Genomic DNA, 26,977 nt, shown 5'->3' with positions numbered 1-26,977 from the left:
TTTGTTTGTTGTTTTCTTTTGTGCCCATGCGTGCTTGCTCATGTAGCTCGTGTGTCATGTGTGGTAGAGAATGCACTTCTTGTGTCAGATGTTGAGCAGGATGTTCACTGCAGCAGCTCACTGAAAAACTATACACATAAACTGGGTGTGTTTATTTCAGTATGTTGGTTACTGTTTTTTTCCACCTATTAACTCACTGAGACAAATAAATTTCAAAGAAAAGGATGTGATTTAATAGCCGTGTTCTGTTTGACCAGGCTTGCTGTATTGTGTACAGCTGAACAGAAGGCTGTAGGTAAAATATAGACACATCCATCCATCTATCCATCCATATATTGTACAGTAAAATTAAAACCTCTGAGGCATGAGAGATTTAAAAATATGACAGGCGGTTGCAGAGAAATCTGATTGCTGACTGGCTGTATGTAAAGCTTTCAATATGTCAACACACTTGTGTTTCCTGCCTTATTTCCTGATTTCTGTCAGTCTGTGAACATTAAAATACACCCAAAACACGCACACATGTACACACCCGGAGGCATCTGTAAAGTTCTCCTTTATTATTCATGCTTTCCCAGTGAAGAAATCTCTAACTGGTGTCTAGATGCACATTAACTGGCACACCAAGCTTACACACACCTGTTCCCCCTCACTAGTCACACAGGCAAAATATACACAAAGACACACACACGCATACTGAAATGCATGTGTATACACACAAACAAATGAACTAATGCAAGTATAGACAAATGAACCATTTGCAGAAAAAGTGTCCATTGCAGTTGCACTTATGCACACTGGCAGAATTTGACTAATGTACAAGTGAAAACAACGCCAGCAGGCCTCCCTCCCTCAACAAATCTCTTCTATCACTCTCCACTGCTGAGCCCAGATAATAGCTGTACTACACCAGCCTCCCACCACTCCTTGCCAAACACTGTCACTGCGTAAACACAACCCATTCACACATACACAGAAGGAGGACAGTTGGACTCGTCTGGGTCTCTGGTCCCAGCTTGGCGAGCCCCTTGCTTCTCATAACAGTGAGCCCTTAGCAACGCTTGAGCCAAGCCGTCAGTCAATAACACTGTGGTAACAGAACTGCTCTCCTCACACATACATGCTCCACGCTGCCATATACATATGTATATGCTCTGCATGTGTATATTACACGTGTCAACAGTGCATCACATACTCCCCAGTGAAATAAACTCTGACAGGTGCACACAAGTATAGCATGCACACACAAATGCCAAGGTACACAATCATAGCTTGCCAATTGCCCACACTTTTGTACAAGGGAAAATGTGCCTGGCAGGCAAAGAGTTGTTCTCAGTAAACAGCTACAACAGCAGCAGCCAGACATGAGTGTTAGGGTGCGTAGCCACAATACCTCTGCGGCCAGCAAACTATTGTGAAAAAACTTGTGAAAGTTCACATTTTAAACCCAGCTAGAGCTGATACACAGTGGGCAAGCTTTTAGCTTTGTTGCCCCACAGCAGCCTGTTCTGTCGCGCTGAATCCCTGAACGGGATTCCTCGTAATTTTTTTAAAGAGTAAGCACTCTTGTGAAATACTGCTGCAAAATTAACTAAGATGGACTGCAAATGATAAACAGGCAGACCGAGGTGACAAATTCAGCCTCTACATGGTGGCTGATGAGTTTTATTTACAGTGGTGTGACTGACGCTGCTGAGGGGCTATAAATTGCTATTAGAGCAGAGCTGAATTCCAACACAGGCCTGAGGAATTCAGCCTGGCACATTGTCTGTCTCTGTATTTGACACAGCATGGATGCCCAACACCAGCCGAACGGGCACGTCAACATTTCATACACTACACTGACATATAGGAGTTCACATACAGACTCTACACACGCATGTTGACACTCTCATATCTATGCAAAACCAAACATGGAAGGGGGCTTGTGGAAAAATGCAGAGATTGAATGTGTTTATTTATAGGCAGCACTGACTATTAATGGGCTCAGCTATTACTGTAGAGCTGAGACAGCTCTGTTAGAAAGGTGCAGTGCTAAAGCAACACAAGTAGTTCTTATACTGAAAATGGCGTCATGCTACATAAATGTTTTCCATGTTGTAATGTGGTATAATTAAATGAATTTTAAACCACTGCAGTGTTTTTAATAATAGGATTCGTCAACAACGATAACGTCTCCAGTGAAGATATATTTTATACTATGAAACAGGGGATCTACAAACTGCTCTCTAAAATTACAGCGTTTTCTTGATTATAGTTTAGACTTACAGACCAAAATGATTAATTTTGGCTTCACTGTTTCGGACATTTCACTTTGTGCTGATTTCCTACTTCAAACAGCTAATTTAGTTGTGCTGGTTTAATTGTTTTCAGAGACAAGTGAAGGTTTTTCCCTCGGCCATATCAATTACGACTCAGTGACCTTGGACCAGCTGACTACTTAAGCCTTTTAACTTCAGCACATTCTTCTGACATTATATTGAAAGGATCAACAAGGCTTATGTATATATAACAGCACTGGGAAATCCTCATTAGAACTGCAACCATGGTACTGTTAGACACTCTCTCTTCCCCACACACACACACACACACACACAGCACCGCTAACCAATATACCACTATCTATTCCCAGTCCTGCCCCCTCAGGCATTCTAATCTTTTAATTGAATCTTTTGTAATTATAATGAAATAACTGCGGACTTCCATCAGGGAGAAAATGATCGGGGCCAGAATGTGCCAGGGGTCACAGGAAGCTCTTATTTCTCTGCCATTTCTGCCGAGATATACCCCCATTTCAATTAGCTGTTCAATTCACATTTGAACAGCACATTAAGGGAAACAAAGAGCGGTGTCGGTCTGCGCATTGTGTGTACGTGGGATTGCACACACAGTGATGGATTACTCAAGCGATCTCTTACTACCTTGTCAGTCTCTTGTTTGTATCACTTGCAAGCATCACAATTAATATTCAAGCAGTGTTCGAGAAGATCGAGCTACACGTGTGCTCTGGTGAGAAAAGCACACTTCCCCTTCTTCTGACCCTGGAGAACTGCTAAGCGTAATTGTCTCATTCTTCTAAGCAAATGAACATTGACAGAGAGAGGTTTGGTCTGCATAGGCTCTCTCAAATGGCTTCCCTGGCAGTTGACTAATTCAGTTCTCATTGACGTATGACTAAATCAGTGTCCATTATCCTTACGTGCAGAGCAGCTCAGATGTAGTACCAGCTCCGTGGCATAAGGCACTTAGGGGCATTACACAAGCCAAGCTGGTTGAAAGGGTCTCCTTTTCAACATGATGACAAGGCCGCCACACATGGTGTAGATCTGACATTGGCTAGGCTGTAACCCCCTGACTAACCTCTGACACTGAGGTCTCACAACAGTGAACAAAAAACAGGAAAAATGACCAAACACTTTTTAAGTCTTATCATTGTTTCTGGCTAACAGCCAACAAGAGTGGCACTTATCACCACAGGCAATTTATTGCCAAGACAATGAGATACCCATTTGGTGAAAGGTTTAGAAGCACAAACATTTTTTTACTGCATTTCCACTGGTTATGAGAGACATTCGGACAGATTTTATTACATTATTACATTTTGTAAAATGCACCTTGAAGCCTATACGTAACATTCGGGAAACACTGCTAAAGTCTTTTTACAAAAAGCCCTGACCACAGTATTTCATTGTTAAGTATGAGGGCCAGGTGACACTCCAACCTTGGGGTTTTTAGGTGTGCAGCGTAGAGTGTGTGCTTGTGTGAGTGTGGCATTATCCAGGCAGGTCCTTCTGTTGTGCAGCTGGCCTGATTTAATGAGATATCAGACTCAAACATCAATTCATCAGCCTCACTGATGAAGACAATGAGGCACAACTGTTTCAGTAGAGAAAAGCATTATGGCTCCTCGTGCGGGGACAGGGCAACCTTGTTTACAAAGGTTATTGGGCACAGAGGGCTTGAAACAGTACACCACACCAGCCTCCACTTTGCTCTGCTCTGCTAGACTCTGCTCTGTTACCCTCAGGGCGGCTTCTCGAGACTTTTTATCTCTTTGATTTTCAGGAACAAAGGCCCAAAAAAAAATTACTTCTGGTATCTGGAGGCCTAATTGTTAAATGTGAGCATGTGTGTGAATGGGTTAAAAGGAGAGGCCATAGAGGCCTGATTGATTAAATAAACAAATCTCATCTTGTTATCATCAGGGCTCCCCTAGCTAAGCAGCCCAGGCTGGGCTGGCTGGAGTCCCCCTTGGCCTCGGCCTCCAATGACAGGGCATCTGTCTTCATTAAAGCCCAGCCAGTGTGCATGACAGCCACTGAAACGCTGGTGTCTTCACGATTAATGAAGACAGATGACTCCCCCAGAGAGGCAGTGAAAAGGAACAAAAAGCAGAAGGATGAACAAACAGAAAAACACAAAACAAGAATTCAAACAAAAAAGCTCCCAAAAAAAACAGGAACACTGGTCAGTTGTTATCTCAGGGCTCCATCTCGTCTTGTATTCTTGATTGTTTTTCCACTGTCATATCTGGTTTGGCTCCTTCCACATTTCTCCCACCATACCATGCATGCACACCCCCACTCCTTTTCCACTTTTTCACTCACACGCTCTCTCACAGCAGTAGTGGCCCCCTGGAAGTGTATGGAAAAGGACCCCAGTTTTGTCTGTCCAGAGACAGGCCTGTTGTTAGAGTCAGAGCCTCAGAGGTGGAAGGGGGGTGAAGAAAAGTGAGAAACTGAAAGCTGGCTTACTTAAGACTGTGTGCGCATTCCACATTTCTAATTTATTCATCCATTTATCCATTAAATAATTCATCCACTTATTAATTCATGGCTGTTTGGCTTCAGAGGAATATCATTATCCATCTAGTATCCAGAAGTGTAAACAATCCTCCGACCTATGAGCACTGCAGCAGGCTATACAAAACTTTGAACATCTGTAGTATTAAACAGGCTACATTCATCAGCAACAAATACATCAGAAACCAAACGTCAAACTAGAACAATGATTGAAATCACGAATGACTAATCAGAGTGTATATATAGCATCAGTGTTTTCTCTTCCTCTCGCTCACTTCACATTTTCCTCTTTCTTTCAACCTTGAATACTCTTGTATTTAGAATAGAGCACCTGGTAAGGTCAAACCTTGCTCACAATGTCACTGAAACCTGACTCCATGGACTCAAACTCAAAAGTCAAACATGACTCCTTGCAGAGGGACACATAAATACACAATGGCACAGACACACAGTGTATATCATATCATAGCAGAGTTTCTTTCAGATGGCTGAGCAGCTCAGACAGACTGTGGGCTGTGAGGGGGGGGGGGGGGGGGGGGGGTGAGCAGAGTGGAGTACAGGAAAGTAGAGGAGAAGAGAGGAGAGGATAGAAGAGGAGACAACAGGAGAGGAGACTGTCTCAGTCTTTTCCTGTGCTGCTCTGTAACCCCTGACAGCAGCCCTCTTGGCTGAGCCCTGAGGGGTAAACAAGCCAGCGACGAGAAAGAGAGACAGAGAGAGACATGGTTGTGTCATACAAGGAATCCAAACAGGATGCCACTTACACTGAACGCTGGCACTGCCCGTCCACGCGAAGGGGTCCAACCTTGTAAAGAAGGGGCTCGCCTTCCGCAGCATGCATGCACCACGGCTGGTGACATCATAGAGCTGATGGGGGCCCATTCCCAGAGCCTCCATACAGTCAAACATGGCACCCCCCCTCCCTTGGCAAAAATCACTACGAGCTCTCAGTCCTGCCTGTGTCCTGCCCTGTTTCCACCGCTCACGTCACTCGCAGTAGCAGCGACAACAACAAACAGCAGCAACAGCTAGCTGGATCTGCCGCCTTCCCTGCCCTCTGTTCACTTATCTCTCACTGTCACTCTCACTCTTTCCTGCCGATGCTGGAGTTTCCCCTCTTTCCCTCTCAGCTGGAATGCAGATCTGGTTCCTGACTGGATATGCTGTGCTGTGCTGGGCTGTGCTGAGCTGTGCAGAGCGTGACTCTGAATCTCCGCTCCCCCCAGCCCTTGTGCGAGCTGCTCCCTGTCTGCTGTAACAGACCTAAATAACAGCCTCTCACAGCTCTTGCTGAGCCCCAGACACGGCGGAGCAAACCAACTGCCTCGGCGTGACGCTCTGAGAGGGGGTGGAGCGAGAGAGAGAGAGAGAGAGAGAGAGAATGCCAGAGAGGGAGGGATACAGAGGGACCCAGGAGGAAGGGGGGGGGGGGGTGGGGGGTTAGCAGAGGGGGCCGGCCAGCAGAGCCTGCACTGGAGGAAGAACTGATCTGGTTAGAGAACAAAACTTTATTCCCATTCTTCTCTTGCGTTTTTGTCCGTGCTGCTTTTGTGTTTCATATTTCAGGCCCAAACGCAGTCCCCCTCCCATCGTGTCCTATTCAGATCTGGTCCCTGTCTCTGTCTGTCTTTATATTGCACCTCCCCCAATTCCCTTGCAGTAAATATGAGCCCCCTCCCCTCCCTCCTCTGAGCCTCCGTCTCTAATCATAACCATATTAAAGTCCTGCCACTGGCTGGGTGTGTATGTGTGTGTGGGAAAGAGAGCCAGAGACCGAGAGAGAAAGAACATTGTGCTGTGGTTGAACCCAGAAACCAGATGCCAGGGTAAATCCCTCCCTCCTCTCTGTCTGTTTGAGGGAACAGAGGATGGGTAGTTCTTTCTGTCTCTCCCTCTGGACATGCTTTAATAGCGATGAATGATGGTTGCCTTGCACAATCCCCGCAGTGCATTTACAAAAACACACTCAAAATACAAACACACCACGCGCTGAACACACTTCTCACAGGTTCACTTGACCTTGTTTGTGATTTATTTCTGAGCACCTTTTGCGAAGACATATACAGAAATGCAAGGATGCAGATGTGATGTTGCGCAAGCGATGAATTACGCTTTGTGTCAAACAGTCATTGGTCCCCTGAACGATCACTAGACTGTCCCACTGAAATCATGGCATACAAATGCACCGTCTACGTACAGACTACTTCGACACGGGCTGTTCTGTGTATCGCTAAACACAATTCACAGTTCTTGTACAGTGACACAGTAAATCAAACTAAATCAATAGGCGGTGTGCAGTCAATGAAAATGCCTGTCACTGGTCCTAACTGTTGCTCAGCAGACAGATAGTCTCTGGTCGGGCTAAACTGTGTCTGGCCTGCACTTCATTGGGATCCAGTCACCCTGGGCAGCTATTCACACCACCAGCTTTAGCGCCCGGCCTGTAAACAGAGCCAATCATAAAATAAAAATAATATAAACGAAACATCCAGGCTCTAAAAACAATCGGATGAAATGGGAGATAAGTGATACTAGAATAGCATCAGCGTGTGTGCCCTACACATTCATTTCCCCCTGTCAGACCAGTACAAGTGGTACAGCCCAGCAGGCAAAAAAGACACCATTTCCTGTCAATCTGTGCTGCTGGCTACACTCTTCATAAACACACAGTGCCCCCTCCTCCTACTTTTCTTCTGTCTAACACTTCACTCTTTTTCCTGCCTCATGAAAAAAAACTATAGTTTCACTTTATGGGATATTATGAATGATTTCAATTAAAATGTTTATTGTCCTGATCTATTCCTCTTGTTTATGTTCTTAAGCTGGCACACTCACACAGGTTGATAATCTCTGGTCATGCAGACACACACACACACACACGCGGTAGCAACAAACAGAAACAGCATCAGTAGTTTCTTTACGTCTCTCCATACAGCTATCAGGTCATAAAGAGGAAGCAGAGTGACATCAAGAATAGAACTGTAAGGCTAGATAACAAACTGTTATCTGTCAAAGATGCCCCTGCTAACCCCGTCTGTTGTTTTTTTCCACCTCTCCACCCACTTACACAATAAATAATAAAAAAAAAAGCCCTGATCTGGATGTATTTCTGATTAAATCATCACTGTCCCGAGTCACATTTTTATGATCCACATGCATTCTTCTCACACTCGTCTTTCGTCTCCTTCCTGTCTTTTTTTTTTTTTTTTTTTCTCACTGCTAGATTCATACAGCATCCTGGAAACTAGAAACTGGCTAATCCCCTGGTGTTCACATGTTCTTTGTAACACTGGCCTTGTTTGCCAGGGCTGCTCTGGTCTATGCTTGGTGAGCAGCAGCCCAATCGATTTATAATTTTCTGATCAATTCTTTTGTTTTTGGAGGTTTTCTGGACGTTATCTGACTCTCTCCTGGTTTTGACATTTCTCTTTTACTGTTTCTGAGTCTATAACTCAGAGCACTAACCCCAGGTTCTCCTCTTATTGGCACATTGTGCTGTGAGTTGTGAGTCTTCCAGCGCTTCAGAGGGTTTGCTGAGTGAGTTTAGACATCTAATCTACACATACTCCATACTGCTGTTGACCCAGGCCGGTCCCTGCCTCCCCTCCCTCCTCCCCTTCCTTCCCCAGCTAGAGAGGTTGAACTCTAGAAGAAACCCCCACTGGGCCACTAACTTCCCCCCCCCCCCCAACTTATCCTGCTCTCCCTCCTTCTCTCCCTCACTCTCTGGCTCACAAGTTGCTCCATCACTCTCTTTAATTCTTTTCCCCCCTCCTCTGTTTCTGCAAATACTCTTTCTCCCCATTTCATCAAGTTCACCATGGCCATTTTTTCCTGCCTGCATGATTTGTTTTAGTTGACAAAGTTCTCTGCCTTTGTTTCAGGCTTTGGAAATCGTTCATTTTCATTGGCTGCCAGCTCGCTGGGCATTTTGTGCGACTGCTGCTTTCAATCATGTTCAACTGCACTAATTAGAACAGCTTTCCCACATATTTAAAATGTTCTTCTTCTAATTATAAATCTATTAAATAATTCTTCTTCTATGATTTTTTTTTCTCACCCCCTTATCTAGGACACTACTGTAGGTCAGCTGGACCACACTGGTTATAGCACATTGTGGGCCAGAGCCCAGGAAAAATCAGGCTTTACTACTGTCTCACACTGTGATGCCAATTACAGATAAGACGTATACAACACATTGTTGCCACTTCCTCTGTATACAGCCATTGAGGTTCCAGCCAAGCAGTCAACAACACAGTGGTGTGTAAGGCAATAAAGGCAGCTTCTTTTTTTAATGCCTATGTGCTAAATGCAGCATGGTGATTTTGAAAGGAATGCAGAGCTTTTCCATGGCCGATGTGAGCATGTGTGCAGTGTGTGGACATGCTGAAACAGATTGCCAGTGATGATAGAGACACTGAACACCAGACCAGAGCGCCCTCCCACTACAGCCAGATTCAGGTTACTCAGAACACACACACACACACACACACACAGAAAAAACACACTCAACTCTAAACTGATTGTCTTTAAAAATAAAGTAGCACAATGAAGGAGCTAACAATCAGGAGCTGTGCATTTCCATTACATGATCACACGCTGTCATTTAGGTTGTTTCTTTTTTTATTCCCTTCTATGATTGTGTGTTGTTGTGTTTGTCAGTGAAAGCAGAGCACAATCCTAGCGTTCTTTCTCACCACATCCATCAACTGCTCCACCAGCAGCAGGTTTTACACATGTTCAGCTCTGACAGGACATGCAATCTTATCCACTCATTCACCTCACTCTCTCATAATATATCTCTGGGAGATACCTAATGGGTCACTGAGGGGAGACGTGGGGAAAGTAAGGCGTAACTTGACTTACAGAGCCCATTTCACACTGGTGGCCATGTTCGCCAGTGTTCACATGCTGGTCCCGTAAAGGCCTAACAGGGTTACTTTTCAGAACACTATCAGATTTGGCCATCATTCAGCAAAGTCCCTTTCACTCTGTCTTTTTCTCTCTCTCTTACTTCACTATCATGACATTTTGCTACCCATTTTGTTTTGTGGGGGAAAAATAAAGACAGATCTTTTAGTTGTAGCCAAAAATACGAACCACCCCCCTCATCTTGTTCACATAGTCTGGCCCTGCGCCTGTGTGCCCTCCCACGCCTTTCAGAAGGACCGTCCTTCCCTTCTCGCCATCGTACGCTTTTCGTCTCGCACGTGCCCGCCAAGGCCCATCCGAAAACAGACGCCACCCATATTTAATAGTAGCTTCTTTATCTTCATCTGTCATCATGTCAGAATTGTAGTACACTCTTGGCCTCTCCCTTACCCGTAAGCTTTGCTGACTTTCAACACATGAAATCGCTCTCTCACATACAGACACACAGATGCACACATAAATACACACACACACACACAAAAAAAAAACACACAGTTTCAAAAAGTTTCCAGCACTTAGGGCAAATTGGCTCCAACTTGCAGAGAAGGATAACGAGAAAAAATCCAAGGTGAGAGCTGAGGGAGAGAGAGAAAAGAGCTGGGGAACGCAGGAGTGCATAAGCCGACAGGGTTTAGGTGGATTTCATCAGAGGAGCAGATATTCCACTCCGTTTCTGAAACACATCTTCACTGTGTGCTTAAATTGTCTGGAAAAACAAAGCGGGCCTTTCTGTTCATTTCCCTCCTCATCGGTTGAAACATGGCCAGTGCTGGTTGAAAAGCAAAAGGAGCCATGTGAGGGGAATCGATTTCCAAATAGGAGTGGAACGCCTCAGAGAGCTGTCATCTCGAAGCTAGTGGTCGCCTAGGGAGATGAAAGCAGCGATGTCAGACGATGCGGAGCTGTTTATTAAAGCAGAGGAGGCTCCAGTCCCACTGATAGATCAAGGGCACAGCCAAACAGCGCTACACATGCTGTCATCACACACAAGTACACACAAATGGTCCAGTCCCAGCATTGCTAATTTGCTATGTGCTCATGGTCACAGGAGCAGAGATGCCAGCAAGCAGATGGCTCTAGATAAGTGCTTTTTTTCTCATGAAGTTTTGAAATTGAGAATATTGGATGCTAGGGTCAAAACTAAACATTGCTTACACTGATATAGTTTAATAACTGGTTTATAAACTTATGAAAACTTACAAAAACTCCATTTAGTGTTTAGAAAATATAAACTTTTATTTGTCCCTCAGTGGGGAAATTTGCAGAAAGGGCAGAAATAACAGCAGAGATGACATTACTCATAAATAGAACAATACAAAAAAACTTTATTTTTTCTATACAGGTTTGTGGATTAAACTACACAAAGTTTCTAAACCATAACCTACTGTCAGAAATGATCCTGATTTGATTTTATGGTTTTATGATAAAGGCTCACACAACTTGATGACACAATGTGGGTATGTGATCATATCCTTGAGATCAGGGATTATAGTACTGATATGCATTCAAATACATCATCTTCATCAACACCAATTTAATTCTCTTCCCTCCATTGAAACTTCTTTGAAGTGCTAATCATCCCTTTGTGATGACTGCATTTGTAATGAAGTTAATAATAAAGTATTAATATAATGTAAATAATGTATGTGTATTGAAGATACTGCCAGTTTCCATTAATCTCATGTTTGTTTTTATTTCTGATATCTTCATTTATAACTTTTATTCCCTACTCAGCCCGCATCTTCTGCGACTTCAATACATCAAAAAGAGCTCAGTAAATGCCACTAAGATTGACAGAGGTCGGAGTCGGATTGACTTTGTTCTCAAGAGCAAACAGAAACGTGACCTCTCAGGTATCTCTGAGGGTAAATTACAGTTTCAAAAGGGAGGTGACTTCACAGCTTGTTAAGGAGCACAAACAGAAGAGAAAAAAGTTTTGTCTTTTTGTGTCTGTAGGGATGTTTGCGACTGCAAGGAATTAAGGGGCGGCAGAGCTGACCTTCTGATTTTCATATCTATACATAGCTCCCTTTATCTTTTATCTTCTTCTGTCCCTTCACTCAAATATACAGTATACCCATACAAGCACACACACACACACGCACCCAGACAAAGCCTAAGCTTCACCGTCAGCCACATACATAATCATGGCTGGGCTGAAATCCAGCTCTTCAACTTTTGTGAAAATAAATAAAGTGCTACAATGTGCTGTTTGTGCTTCGCTTCGCCTCCATTGGAGAAGGCTTCACTCTGCTAGTCGACATCCTTCCCAGTTGTCCTTCTCCTCCATTTAAAGGTTGGCTTTTACATTCCCTCTCATACAACATTTCCCACCAAAATGGCTCCTTTACGCAACTCCCCCAGCTCCCTAAGCCAACATGACCTCCTTAAGTGTGCGTGTATGTGTGTTTAAGAACGCAATGAGTGTTTTTAATTATGTCACTGCATGAGGATATTTTTTTTCTGTTGGAACATTTGGGTCCTTTTCACAGCCTGCCTAACTTGACGGTTTGTGTGTATGCGTGTGGAGACGTGTGTTCGAGTTCGAACACACAATGTTGCGTGCATATATGCTTGGCAGCGAGTGTGCTAATGTTTGTGCATGTGTGCTGGAGTGTGTTGTATAAATTCGTGCACAACGCGCATTTTACATAAACAACTGTTCAGCTTGTCTCCACCAGAGGCACAACTGAGCAGACTCGGCTTTTACACAAGTTTCAACAGGCCATTCATTCCGTTCTATTAATACGGTGCTTTTTATTTCATCCCTCTGTAATCCAGCTCAGACTCTCACAGCTGAGCATCTCACCAGTTCTCTCACTCAACACGAAGCTAGAAATTATAGTCTTGAGTGGAAAGTCCGAGCCCTGTGAAGGACTTCAGATTTTGGTCCGAGCCATGTGGGCTGAAGGAAATGGCCTACTAGCTTTTCAAAACATCCCTGTGGCTGTGCTCTGAGGCCAGGGCTCCTGTGCTGATTGGTGAAAGCTTAGAGAGGTGTTTCAGGGCTCAATGGCGATGTTATCACATAGTAAGTGGCCTTAATGGGCTTCCAGCTGTTTGTTTGAAGGACTCCCATTATGACAGGGATCAACTGATAAGGGCTTCTGCTCCACACTGCCCAAAGAGTCGTTAGACCCTTTCATGGCTGAGCAAATGCCTTTGCACATTTACACAGATTTGTTTGTAAAGGATGAGAGTCTTGCAGCACACCCACATGGTCAGTGAACCTGACATGACTTGTGCTGAGGATTTCTCGGTCCACATTTGTTGCTCAGCATTAAGAATGAAGAAAAGCCTACTATCTCTACATGTGCAAACACAGTACACCAGTCCCATCCCTCCCCTCTCCTGTCTCTTCCCACTTCTGTGCAAAACAAATATTTCCAAAGACAGTCTGGTGCCAAAACAGAGCGCCGCCATGGGAGGTACTCTGAACCTGTTGGCACAGCATTCACACCCAACAAAGGCAGGTGTCACCCGGGCTACCTTTCTAAAAGCAATAACGCATGGAGCTCTGAAGCTGTTAAAAACTGGACAGGACTGCAAGGCTATTTATACAAACATAATAAATAAAAAACACACACACAGAAACATCCACAGTGATACTCCCTTTATGTGGAAGGTATTTTCACAGTCTGGACTGCAGACGGACCTGACAACAATGAGCAGGTCTGTTAAGCCAACTCCTGGAGAAGAAGTAGAACGAGAAGAGAAACAGAGCCTGGGGAATGTCCAAACCAAGACCTTTTGTCTTCCCCGCTAACTTTTAAGAGAGCAGCGAATGAGACTGTTGTCAGTAAAAGGACTTGTAACATTCCTTGTCAATGGATACAGCAATAGGATGTTTTAAAAGGCAATACCAACAGCTGAGTTTTCCATTGTGACTAAAACTTAAAGCGATACAGAGATTCATCTTAATGATGGCATTTCTTCTATCTTCAGATTAATTGATAATTAATTAATCATTGATAATTTGCTAATTATACATTCATGAATGCCTGGACATGTCTCTTTTAAAGGTAATTAAGTAGCTTCAGAAGAATAATATTTTTATTTGTTGATCATTGAGTCTCCTGGAGACAACTTCATAACAAGGTTTATGCTAATGCTTAGAGTTAAGAATATAACAGCAGTACTGACACTGATTTGGATTTGCTCATGTAAACTGAGATACCAACAAAAAAAGCTAATCTCTACACATTAACAGGAGCTGATGATAACCGTCACCGTGATCCTGACTTAATCTTTGACTTAAACCTTGGTAAGCTCAACTCAAACTGAATATCAGCAGTGCTTAACCCTTGTGCACGATACTACTGCCAGCGTGGATGTGTCAGTACAAGCAGTCATGTATAAAACCCCAGTGCATGTGGTTGCCTGTGTCTGTGTGTGCTTTGATACTTGTTTTTGTTTTAACTCATGCCAGTGTAAAAACCAAAAAGAATCCATCTGTCAGTGCAGAGGGATTTCAGTCTGCGTCAGGGGTATGTTTCTAGTTTTTAGATGAAAGAACTGCTGTGTGTGTGTGTGTGTGTGTGTGTGTGTGTGTGTGTGTGTGTGTGAGCGAGAGAGTGGGAAGAGTGTCTCTGGTGGCGTGTTTGCATGTGTGTGTCTGTGTGTTTTCTTAGCAGGGAGTGTTCTTGGATTCCACCACACTAGGACATTACCCCAGGTGTTCTCTCTCGCTCTCTTTCTCTCTCTTGCGCTGTGAAAATACCTTGAAGATTAGGTGGGCAGGGGCGGCGACGGAGAAGTGAGGGGGGGGTGCTGCGAGGTAGTGATTGACAGCTGAAAGGCTAGAGAGGTGCTCAGGCATGCTGTGGTGAGGGAGTATGGGGGGGGGGGCTCCACACACAGGCAGGGGGGCTCCCAGGCTCAGCACTGCTCAGCTGTTGCCACCCACACCCATTATAGCCCCTCCACCACCTACCACCCACCACCACCTGCCTCCCCTTTAGCACTGCACCCAGATAAGATTTCAAACTCTTGCTTACCTTTACCTCACGTCCTAACCTCAATGAAGTTCTTCCTTATTTTCTCTCTCTATCATCCGTTCTGCTACATGCTAAGAGAGAATTATACAGCATTGTGTCATAATACTATTTATTATGACACTTCCTCCCTGAGCTGAAATCTTAATGCTCAAACAAGCAGGTGTTTTAAACAATGACCAATGTATGTCAGCACTGTGTGTGTAATCTGGATAGTTTTTACATAACAGAAAAAAACATTCTGGACAATCTCCTCTTTGTACTCTGTGCTCCATACATCATCCCATCACCAAACGCTTCAGAATACAACAGTGCCCCCTGTGGTCAAGTGGAAAACTACATGTATAAGGCTCCAGGAGGGGGCTCTGCCTCCAGCTCACCTTTCGTTTTACAAAAAGGCGTGTATTATGCTCATTCTGAAAAAAAAAAAAAAAGCCAGATACGTCTGTGAACTGCATATGTGCCCTTTTTCAAATATCTGTTGATGTTGAAAGCGTTCATCACCTCACACTGAAAGAATGCTGTTTTGTCTCTAATTGCAGACTTGTGGGTTGCCTGCCTCATAAATGCTCAGTGAGAGGTCCAGATACACACACACACGCACGCACACACACACACATACACACACACACATATATACACACATACACATGTGTGCAGCTAGAGTTTGTGGTCACAACCACACCAACTACAAGCATCTATAAGGAAACCACAGGAGTAGTCATTGTATTGATGAAAGTGGACTTTTTCCTCATGGCTTCTTTGGGGGATTTCTTTCTACCACTCGTCCTATATCACAAACAGACCTTAAACTTTTCCATTTCCACAAAATTACACATAATCAAGTGCAATTTAAATAGCCATATTTTCCTCTTTCCAGTGCACGTCCAAATTGTTTAATCTGACTTGACTAAAATGAAGGTATATGCTGTATGTCGTTACAGTTGAAATGGAAAATGATACACAAGAGGGTGGAAAAGTTAAACAGTAATCAAAATGACTTACAGAGAGCAGCCATTTCTTTGGGAAGGTCAGCACCAAATCTCCCAAACAGGCTGCTGTTGGCCAGCAGGTCAAAGGGTGAGTGGCTTCTCATGGAGTTGAAGGCAAAGGGGTAGACAGCAGGTGGGAAACGGGTCATGTGACCCACCTGCTGTTCCCTGTTGGTAGCCATGGTGGTATAGCACCCAGAGGTCCACAGCAGGCCGCTGGGTGAAAGTAAAGTTCTGGAAACACCTGGAAACACCTGGTAAAGTTGAAATCTGTGTCCCTCTGAAAACAGGCAGGATGTGGGGAATGAATGAGCGACGACAGGGCCTCTGGTCTACTGAGGGAGTGACGGGCTCCACATTAGAGGAGTCATCCAGTTCACTTTTCTGGGGAAGAAAAAGCAGAGACATTTGTTATTTTTTTACTAATAAATTCACCACATTAAACATGAGGGTAATGGTTTCTGGATGGCACGAACATGATACAATCAGTGGTTTGAGTTGAGATCCTTCGTGAATTCTACACACGCAGTTCACCTCACATAAACTCTGAGTCCATCCGTGCTCTGGGACAGAGAATAGTTCATTCCCAGTTCTAATGTAAGAAGGATGCGCAAGCTTCATACCAACAGGTATGAGAGAATGGGATACAGGGAGGAAGTAAGAAAAGGATGGGACGGCAGGAACCAAAACAGAGAAAGACGTGAGACAAAAAGAATGAGAGAGCTGTGAAAAACTGGGACTGGGTGAAGGGAAAAGAAAATAAGAAAGAAGTTTGGAAAAAGTTATAACAGGGAAGAGCAGGAGCAAGGGAGGGAGGGGAAAAAGAGAGAGAGAAAGAGAGAGAGAGCTCTTGTTCTTGCAGTTTTGAAGAGCTTCCAGACTTCTACAGTGATTCCAGGCTATGCCATATGATTTAAATCACCAGAACTCTACTATAAAGAGCTCCTCTGTTCCTGCTGCCAGCCTAGCACAGCAGCCTGCCTCTCTGCCTCTTTCCCCCAGGACCAGAGGCCCAGACACAGGGTCCGGAGTATGAAGAGAGGGAGGGGGGTTGACGGGGGTAGGGAAAATGAGATCCACTGATTGCTAACTGCTGCTGTCACTTCCAACTATCTTCTCTTGAGGTCTGCCTCCCATCCCACAGAGTCATTTTGGCTCTAACCTCCTGCGGCCTGCTCGTCACTTTGGCTGCACACAGTAGGCACAGACAAGTCAGACTCAAGTGTGGACAAGGCTGCAGTTATGCCCCAGTGTTGACTGTTGATACAAGAGGGGGAAAATCCTGGTAAAGCCTCCCATTTTCTTTTTTCATGTTTTCTTTTTGCCTTCTGCTTCCCTAGCGTGATTTCATGAGTGGGTGGTGTGATCAGCTTGTTTTTTAAATGTGGCTTTGAAAAAGAGCAGAGCCAAGGAATTTGGAACTGCTGTGGCTTGTGAATCTGGGAGAAAAGACAGGGAAAAAATCCTGGTAATGAATTCGGTATAAACAAAGAAATGAGTAGGGGGGGTCTAAAGCTGAACTGGTGAACTGCTGAACTGAGCAGAAAGACACAGAGGAACAGTGACACGGTCTGGGCACTGGGGGGCACTAAGAGGTGGAGCCGTGCCCAAGAAAAAGAGGGAGAGCTTTCCAAGGCGCACACATATGCGCCACAGTCTGAATCACATACACATGCAATCAAGCACTTTAAAAAAAAAAAAAGAGGCTCCACACATGTGTGAGAGCACCCACCAACACACCTCTCGCCCCTTGCCTTTTGCTCTGGCTCCCTCCCTGCCTCTCTTTCTGGCTCTTTCTCTTTCAACAGAGCCAGTTAATTACACCCTACTGCTGCAGGCAGCTTCAAACCACCACTAATTTAGAGTTCCATTACAGTAAACTGTTCCACATGTGCATCCAGGGCCCAGGCAGGCTCGGGTGGCCACGTTTCAGGAAGGAACAGCCGCCGATAGGCACCCACCCCCATCCTGCCAACACAGCCACACTGCCATCTTTCTTTCTCTTTCCTACTTTCCGCGAGAGTTTCTTCTTTTCTTCTTAACATATTCCTCATCCACACCATCTTTGTTTTCTTCCCTTCTCTGACCCATCCTACATTTCCTCTCTATAGAGCACTATGAAGTATGTCATTATCATTATTATTATTACAGTAATGTTCTTATACCTAATCCCCTCCTGCGTCTCTCCCACCCGCAACCCATCTCCATCCATCGTCTGCTTATACAACTCGTACCACGACCCCGTGCAGCAGTTCAACTGTGTGGCTAACTCACAAAAACATCACTAAAGATTTCACAGTGAGCCTAATGGGAGAAGAGGTACAGACTGGAAAAACACAAACTGCCAGCAACGCACAGCCTCATTATGTGTGTGTGTGTGTGTGTATTATGAGTATGTACTTGGCCCGAGTTTGGCCCGTTTGGGTATCTGCCTCGTGAACTCGAACCAGGCCCCATAAAGGCAGCACAATCTGTCTGTGAGTGCTGGGAGAAGAAAGAAGGAAAAAAAGGACGATTCATGGCAAAGAGTAGGACTGTACACATGTGACTTTTGTATTCCCACAGGAAGAAACAATAGTACACTAATCCAAAAATCAACTTAAAATGAGGTTCACTATATCCTTCTACAATAAGTGCAGTAAAGTACTGTACTCAAATATATATGAGACAAAGAAAGAAACTAGGAAAAAAAGAATTCAAGAAGAGACACAGCCTTTTAAATAGGAGCCAATAACGTTACTCTCCCCAAACACAATAATGAATTAATAAAAGAGAGTTGGCGCCAGTGTTTTTTAATGAGTCACATCAGCCCAGCAGCTTTTTACAGAGCCATTTATGTTTTATGTTGGGTCCTGTGGTAGGCTTACTTTGCCAGCCAGTCTGGGGCTATAAGGGGATAAGGGGAATTTGAAGTGACCTCATCCCCTGTTAGCCAGGGCCAAATGGGCATGCAGGGCCTCCCCACTTCCCCCGAGCCTGGGGGGCACACAGGAGGCAGCAGGCGGCGAGGCAGCCGAGGAGCACCAGGGCCAGCTATGGGTGGGTTCACGGCTGCTGCTGCTGGGACTTTCCATCGTTGCCTAAGAGGTGCAGTTTAAATTTACTTTGGTTGTTTCTGCAAACAGTGAAGCGTCAGACCTCACAGGAGTTCATTATGTTAAAGCAGAGTCATTGGTTACACTTGAGATAATCCATTGATTTTAATCAGAACAAAATGCCTTGTAGCGAATAAAATGAAATCAATCAAGCCGACCATATGGAGACAGAACTACAAGACGAGGCACGCTTAGAGAGAACGCGATTCCCTTGTTTGCTGGAGAATCTGGATTTGAACAAAAAGGCAAAACATAATGGAGAGAAAAAGACAGAGCGATGAGAGAGAGAGCAGTTCCCACAGATTGAATATCTGTCAAACAAAGGGTATCAAATCCTCTGTGAGCAAAACAACAATTGTGCCTTAACCGTTGTGACAGAGCGAGGCCCCTTAGGCAATAAGAACTGCAGTCAAACATAACAAATAAATCACAGCATCTCAGGAAGCTCCGCACCACACAACCAAGAAAGGCAGTGGGGTTTTTTTTTTAGTCAGCACAAGAAACCACAGGTGATTACTTGGCGTATCTGAGCAGGATTCTGGGTGCCATGGCGGCCCCGGTTTGTTTACTGGAGCACGTTTCTTATTCCAGTCAACAAAGACGAGAAAAATTTACAGTAACTGCGTGTGATGTTACGCTGAGTTATAATTGTATGTTTTTCTTTGTGGATATTTGCCTTTGAAGACAAACGTTCACTAGTCCTCTCTTTACACACCGACTCTGTTGACAGGTTTTTGTCGGGTTTCCTGAACTCCCCAGCAGGCCGCAAAATTCAATTTTCAAATATTCTCTGCGAGGTTAAATAAAAATATGTGTCAATCAGCCTGAGCAAGTCAAAACCTTTACTGGAAGGACGGAATTGTAAATTCACTGCCTCAAGATAAATGAACTGTACCATGTATCCTGGCAGGAAAAGCTTGGCACAATCACAGAGTCCTCTCACTCTTTTTCCACCTCTGACTTGCCCACTCCTGTTCATTTTTTGACAGAAAACTGTGCATGTCTTCCAGGCACTGTCTTCCAATTGTCAACATCATAAAGTGATTTATGCTCTGCAACTTTGTAAGGGAAATGACTTGAAACAGACAGAGTTATGTTTAAATTTTGGGTTGTGAGTGAAGTCATACTACTGCAGCAGTTAAACAATGATTTTACAGTCTATGTGTCCTAACTAAGCTGACAGACTGGCTTGTCCAGCTGCTTTAAGCAAATGATATACTTAGTGTCATCATCGCTGGACAGCATGCCCACAAAGAGCCATCAGAAATTGTCGACAAACTCATAACTGCCACTGAAAAACGAATAAGTTACTATTGAAACAGGATGATTTGTGTGTTATCTGATCATGTTGCTGTTGTTGCCAGTATACCAACTTCTAAAAACATGTCCTCAGTGTCATTATCTGATGTAAAACTGACAGCTCCCAGTCTTTCAACAAGTGGCTGCCTAATGGCTCTGAAAGAGACACCTAGTGACAGACGGCCCACTGTCTCCAAACAAACCTGCATTCCCTCAGCTCAAACTTGTTTGACATCTGCACGTATTTGCTTACAGCAACAATGCAGAGCGGGAGCTATGTGTAATCATTTGTCACTTAAAGACGTATTGTTTTTCACCAATGCCACTGGCAAGTGTCTTTATGCAATCGTTGTTTTCTATCTATCCATAAATCAGCGAACATTAATTCCTTAATCTCTCCCTCTTTTCTTTGTTTTTAAACATTATGTCACGTAACAAGCTGTGTTGACTTGCAGCGGTGGAGCAAAGTATGGAAAGAGTGAGAACTCACAATGAGGCATAAAACACTTTGTGACACGATGAAGTCATCCTAACAGCTTGCTGTTTTCCAGTGGTAGTGCTCTTAGGAGTCCTCAACACAGAGACTGAAGCACTTAGTCCAGAAAGACATGAAAACACACCACAACAGGAAAAGGCAGAGACAGATGATCGTAAGTCTGTTTGCAAAGTAAAGACTCTGGAAGACAGTTAATAAAGGCCAGAAAGTTAAAAGATTTCAAAGTGAAGCCGTGCCGCTAATACATCTTGTGCAGTAATTACTGAAAGAGGAACTATTGATGATTCACACAGGCAGCTATGAAGGTGTTTCCTTTCCTCAACACTGACTGAAAACAATCCAGCCTCTGTATAAAGAGACACTTAATGGACACATTTCACTAAAACCACTTTTTGCCTCGGGAGTCAAAGCAACACCACACACACACACACACACACACACACACACACACACACACACACACACACACACACACGTAGAAGCACAACATGCAAAACAGCCAACAAGTTTCACTCTGTGCCAAAAGCTCTTTTAATGAGGGCTTGGTGGCAGACTAAAAAAATGTACATCCTCATAATCAGAGTGGCACACCTGCAAAAATAGACATAGGAAATGGTGTGCAGATAGTTTCCTGGTTAATTATAGTGTGGTGGCAGGGAGCTCCTTGATTCCCCTAAAACCACCTGTCTAACCCCTCCCTACCACTTAATTGCTATAGAAATTCCAGAAACAGACAGGTATCAACAACTCCCAGATTTGCTGCTCAAAGCCATGACACAAAAGACGACTCACAGACCGGGTTTTGCAATTTTGTTTTAAAAAAATCAATCTAAATAAGAGGGTTAGAGTTTGACATTATGAAACTTACATTTCATTAGTACTTTTTTATTGTTTTTGAGTGTGACAACATTTAAACACGTATTCTATGTCTACATTTAAGACTGTATGACTGAAACACTACAACTAATCACAGTAGTTCACTAGAAATTTTTTTTTTTTTTTGCTGATCCGTTCTGATTTGAGCACTGACTCAAGAATCTCATGACTGGTCTGTGAAAAATGAGAGACTACTGCTGAGGCACACTCTTGTTCTCAAGCACAGAGGTCATGAGGAGTGATACCTACCTGTCTGGAGCATAACAAAAAGCACAAATAATATTTGGTTTCCAACTGTCACTAAAAGCAAACTAAACACCGTGACTACACATAACGAAGGTAAATCTGATGTGTATGGACAACCTGTCCTTGACAAAGACCTTTGGGTGGAGCTCTGGACGAGGTTTTTGTGCCTCAGAGATGAGCTCAATTTCTTCCACTCCAGATGTCCTCAGCTCTGTGACAAACTGAGACACCAGATGACAAAGGAGGGCTACGCAGATATCACTAGGCTTCACTCAGCCGTGTGGATGTTTTTTCAATACACTTCTATCAAACTGTGTCTAACACTTACGTCAGGTCCGCCAGGGGAAGTGAGCAGCAGGTGCAAAGCTAAGGGAGTCCAGCTGCAGTATTTTACCTACTGACCAAAAAAAAAAAAAAACCCACTGCAGACAGCTACACTGTGATATCAGGACATCAGGCACCTGATATCCAAATCACAAAGCACTGAACGCACAGTGTTACACATGGCCAAAACAAGTGGAACCTGTTAACCTAGCACAAATGCCAGCATCAATAAATAACCTTCACTGGCGTGGTGCTAATGATGGGAACACAGCGAATACACTCTCATGTAAACTCTGACCAGAGCTGCAGACACACCTCCACAGGAATTAGCCTGTGCTGTTTAGGAGCTAGAAAACAATGCTTCTCTTTTCCAAGTGTTCATATGTTTATTATAAAAGCACAGGTCAAGGACTGGCGAGTCCTCTCTGGTAAACGCACATTCACACACATCAAACACAAGCAAGCGTGTGCACACTGACACACACACACACATATGCTAACAATAAAGAGCTCCATGGGCACCGGGTAACACTTGAAACACTCACTAACAAGCACATATGTGCGCACAGGCACATGCAGGCACAGACACACATGCGCGAGTGTATTTTTATATAAACCCGTTGTCATGCTCACATTTATAAGGGCAGAGAGAAACAAACAAACTAAAACACTGCATGCAAACAAATGTGTGTTAGGACATTTTAGTGTTTCCACATGAAAATCTGGTAGGACTTTGGGAAAACAATGATTAATTGTCTCAAAGCCTCTCAAGTGTCTTGCACACTCAGTCTCTGTCTTCAATTAAAACTGTCGAGCCATTCCCAAGAAATGCAGCCTCTCTCTTTCTTTCTCTTTGTTACCGGAGAGTGAATGAGAAAAAGGAAGACAAACAATGACTAAAGTTAGTTATTCGCAACCTTTTAAGTGTCAATTACTCACCGGTTTGTGTGCTGATGAGGCCGACGGACAGATGAAGTGCTTGACTCAACAGTCCCGATGAGCAGGGCTAGCCAAAGAAAAGAAGAAAAGATGTGTGTGTACGTTCATCAGAGTCTTTCTGACAGCGAAGACAGAGTAGCAGTAAGTCTCTCTCTCTCTCCCTCGCTCCCTCTCCTGCGCTCTCCTCCTCCTCCTCCTCCTCCTCCTCCTCTCAGTCTCTACCTCTCAAAATCACTCTTTCACTCCCCACAGACAGGCGCACACTCACTCTCTCACTCACTAAGAAATAATTATACTCTCTGATTCATAAAGCCTCCCCCCTGTCACGTGGCCCAACGCTTCAAATATACGGCACATTTTTTCACAAGCCACAAAATGCCTGGAGGGAAAATAAAATGCCCAGAGAGTTGAAGTTTCTGCTTTTAATTCCCTCTCCCTTCTTTGTCTCTTGGGTGATTTTCTATCCCTCTCCTTCATCTACTTGGCTAAATAGCTGGTTTACCTACCAACTGTTGTTGGGGCCATGTCGTGCTCTTAGGTTGTTGTTGCCTAAGCTACGAAATCACAGTTTAATAGGAGAGGATGTTTGAGCATCCTGAACAACACAGATCATTATGTTTTGATTTAACACAGACACTGTTTTAATGGCACTGCAACAGGTTTACTCTTCCGAGAACATTTAAGTGGTTTCACATAGTCTTTTATTTCTGGTGTGATCAATTTATGGAATGATCATGATGGATTTTTTTTCCCCACTCTGCACAGACATGTACTCTAGGTGCTGGTTGTGTGTAACTCATGGTTTGTGTTTGGCTCTGTGTTTTATTGCTTGCAATGTTTCTGTCACAGTATTTCCAGAGCAGCGCTAGTAAATTGCAACTATTATACGCTACTACTAGTGACTTAGTAATAAAGACAGCAAGTATATGGACCATTTAAAAACTAATTAAGGGAGTTTTGGACTGAAGACAACTGATAAAATATCTAAAACATTCTTCTTATTTAGGATAAATCAAAACCAGAATTTGGCAAAGCTAACATTTTTGGGATAGATAACACATGTCAAAATCCTGCAAAACACTCTGCAGTTAGAAATATTTTTAAGATTATCAAAAACAAAATGCAGCTTTCTGAACCTCAACCATTTCAGTTCCTAAAATGAAACTAGCGGTGGCACATCAGCTGCAGGGAAGTCCGGTGTGAGATGGCAGAGTTTTGCAGCAACAGCAGCAACAGATCTGGGTGTGCCCCTGAACGTGCCCCGCTCTCCATATGAGATCATATGTTTCAGATCTGTGTTTATGTGTTTGTGGTTCTGGGCGTGTGCCCTGTTTTTTTGAATGTAATGCTTCTCAAGTTGTTTTGGTTATGAGGAGAACATCAAACCTCAGACCGGGGAGGAGAAGGCACACCTCAACTGGCACCTCAACTGGCACTTTTACGGTACCTCTTCAGCAGAGCATAGATCAACTCAAAAACAGGGGAAAAAACATGCAAGTTCCTTTTCCACTAAAACACGTAACATCTAGTCTAAACCCAACAAGGGGAGCAAGACTTTTCAAAATAAACATGTAACCCCCGCACTACTACTTTACTATATACTAAAAGAGAATCAACAACAAAGCCCTTTATGTATATTCACTTCTTTTATTTAATACCAATGTGAAATGCTGAGCAGATACCTGGACATTTAAGACCTGCTTTAGGTGTCACTTATTTTGGTTGTATACCTCAGTAACAGGGCAGATGCCCATGGCAGAGATCTCAAGTAAAAAACTGACCGCAATATGTTTCTAGGATGAAGTCAAGCCATCACAGCCACTCAGGCTCTCTCTCATTATTGCTATGTGCTTCTGATCTTTACAGCCACATATGCTGTAAAGTAGCTAACTGAGGCCTTCTTTCATACATTTTTTAATGTGGGGCTTGCGCTGCATAATCAGGGTGAATGACTGGATAAGCAGAGAGAGGCAGTGTTGCTTAGTGCAGAAACCTGGCATTGGTACTGTGCATATGCAGGAACCACGGATCCAACCAACCCATAGTGGAAAAAAGCACTTCTGATCCTTATCTTGTTTACATTTGATTTATGTGCTGCTTATGGGGCCACTTTAGCTAATAGAAATCCCTTAACTGTTTACATAGCAGCACTATATCAGCAAGTGTCTAAAATGAAACAAGAAGGTAAATACAGTTGTAGGATGCTGGAAACACTACCTCTGTAGGCTATTAGAGAGACCACAATTGCGAAGTGTGAATTTCAAGTCAGCATGATGCCATCAGGCTGAGTGATGTCAGAATGTGCAGTCAAGTGCATGGATGTGGCCGTGTGTGTGAGTACACAGGCCATGCTGTGCTCCATATTAAATTATGACAGTGAGCTTGAGCTGGCGGTGTGTTAAGTATTTGCTTGTGTGTGTCTGTGTGTGCACGCTCTTGCAGCATACATGTCTGCATTCGTGAGTGTGTGTGTGTGTGTGTGCTTGTGCCTGCATGCATGGATGAGTGTGTGTAGGCAGTAGCAGCGAGAAGGTCAGAGGTTACTAGTGTTTGTGTTTCAGTGTCAGTGAAGTGTGCTCCAGGCAGAGATTTATGATCATTGTGTCTGGGAGGCTGCAGAGTGGGGGATAATGAAGATAGATCAGGGTGCTATCTCTCTCTTCGGGCACCACTGGAAACATGGCCTATGGCCCCCACCGTTCTCGTATCATTAACTTCAGCCTGTGACATCATAACACACTGCCCTGACATCAATCCTAACACAGTGTGTCCTGACAAAAAGTCGAAAGCAGACCAGGCCATTGCTCACAGGAAGTCATCCGCAAACACAGGCATTGTTCAGCGTGTAGCTTTGCAGCTTCTCTGGGTGTGTTTATGAAGATATGAAATATTCATGGAAACATCATACTCAGTCGTGTGTTTCCACTTTAGATTCAACCATATTTGCATGGAGCAGAGGCCCGAGGCTCACTGGCAGAGGGAAAGCAGCAATGGCAGAAAAGAACGAGCGAGGGGGGAGATGATGTAGGGAGAAAGAGAGGGAGGAAGTGAGGTTAGAGGGGTTAAAGAGAGATGGAGCGGAGGAAGGGAGGGGTTTGGAAAGCAAGATGGCCACTGGTACAGGAAATGTGGGAGAAAGGGGTGTGAAAAGAAAACTGGAGGTTTGTTGGGTTGGGGGGGGGTTGATGGGATTTGTGGTGAGGAGGTGAGATGGTCCGCACAGAGCCGGTGCCTGTGGCGGCAGGTTTTAATCAGTAACAAGATGCCTGGAATGAGATCACTATTTCCCCACATTCAGATTGATGTCATGTGAAGCTCGGTGCCGCACTGAGACAGGCAAGGGGACGCAGGGCGAGCGCGCACGCCCGCCGCTAAAGAGTCATTTGCACACACATAAGCAGAAACACATTCATGTACACACACAAATATACACGGCTTGCACTTTCTTGGTTACAGAATTAAACACACATCCTGTGAAAAGAAGGAGCTCATTCATCCCGCCTGGCAAACGGCGCTCATTTAGTGAGTCCAACCGCACTGAAGTAAAAACATACACTGAGGGATACTACACACGGGAGAACGGCCTACTCGTGGCAAAGGAGAAATGTATGTGTTAGGGACCATAGGGCATTTACCACTATGTACTCCAGTAACAAAAACAAATGAGCACAAACCTCGGAGCAGAGTATGAAAGCCAAAAGTTGTTGTTTTTTTTTTTTCTTTTCCTGCAGAAGAAATGAAGGGAAAAAGAAAAGGGGAGGACAAGAAAGAAAGAGAAAACAAAAAAGAGAGTGTGCGTTAGCATAGTTTGGGGTGCACTCAGAGGTTGTCGACACAGCTACCAGCGCGTGTGCCAGGACATGAGCACTCGGGCTATTCCAAAACATGTGTGTCCAATGAAAGGTGAACAGCTCTCCTGTCTATACTTTCCTCAAAAATCAGCCATGATGTCACCATGAACCCATCTTGAACCCACCTCTGT

At 44.1% G+C, this 26,977-nt stretch overlaps 1 protein-coding gene across 3 annotated transcripts in view; it reads right to left on the bottom strand.

The window, feature by feature from the left end:
- Window positions 1-26,977, bottom strand: part of rarga (retinoic acid receptor gamma a) — a 41,352-nt gene that overhangs the window by 12,648 nt on the left and 1,727 nt on the right. Inside the window, exons 3-4 of one of the 3 annotated variants that reach the window (XM_026368103.2) lie at window positions 22,996-23,062; window positions 15,734-16,104 (exon numbers count right to left, since the gene is read on the bottom strand). In XM_026368103.2, coding sequence (XP_026223888.1) covers window positions 15,734-15,902 — 169 coding nt within the window. In that variant the 5' untranslated portion in view covers window positions 15,903-16,104; window positions 22,996-23,062. Of the gene's footprint in view, window positions 1-5,566; window positions 6,095-15,733; window positions 16,105-22,995; window positions 23,063-26,977 lie in introns of those variants that run through there. The other 2 variants (XM_026368104.2, XM_026368105.1) reach the window with 2 other exon arrangements.

The sequence above is a fragment of the Anabas testudineus genome, chromosome 7 (assembly GCF_900324465.2).
Source record: "Anabas testudineus chromosome 7, fAnaTes1.2, whole genome shotgun sequence".
In the NCBI taxonomy this organism is placed as follows: Eukaryota; Metazoa; Chordata; class Actinopteri; order Anabantiformes; family Anabantidae; genus Anabas; species Anabas testudineus.
Note: the sequence above shows the minus strand (reverse complement) of the source record. Positions and strands in the feature narration are given on the sequence as shown.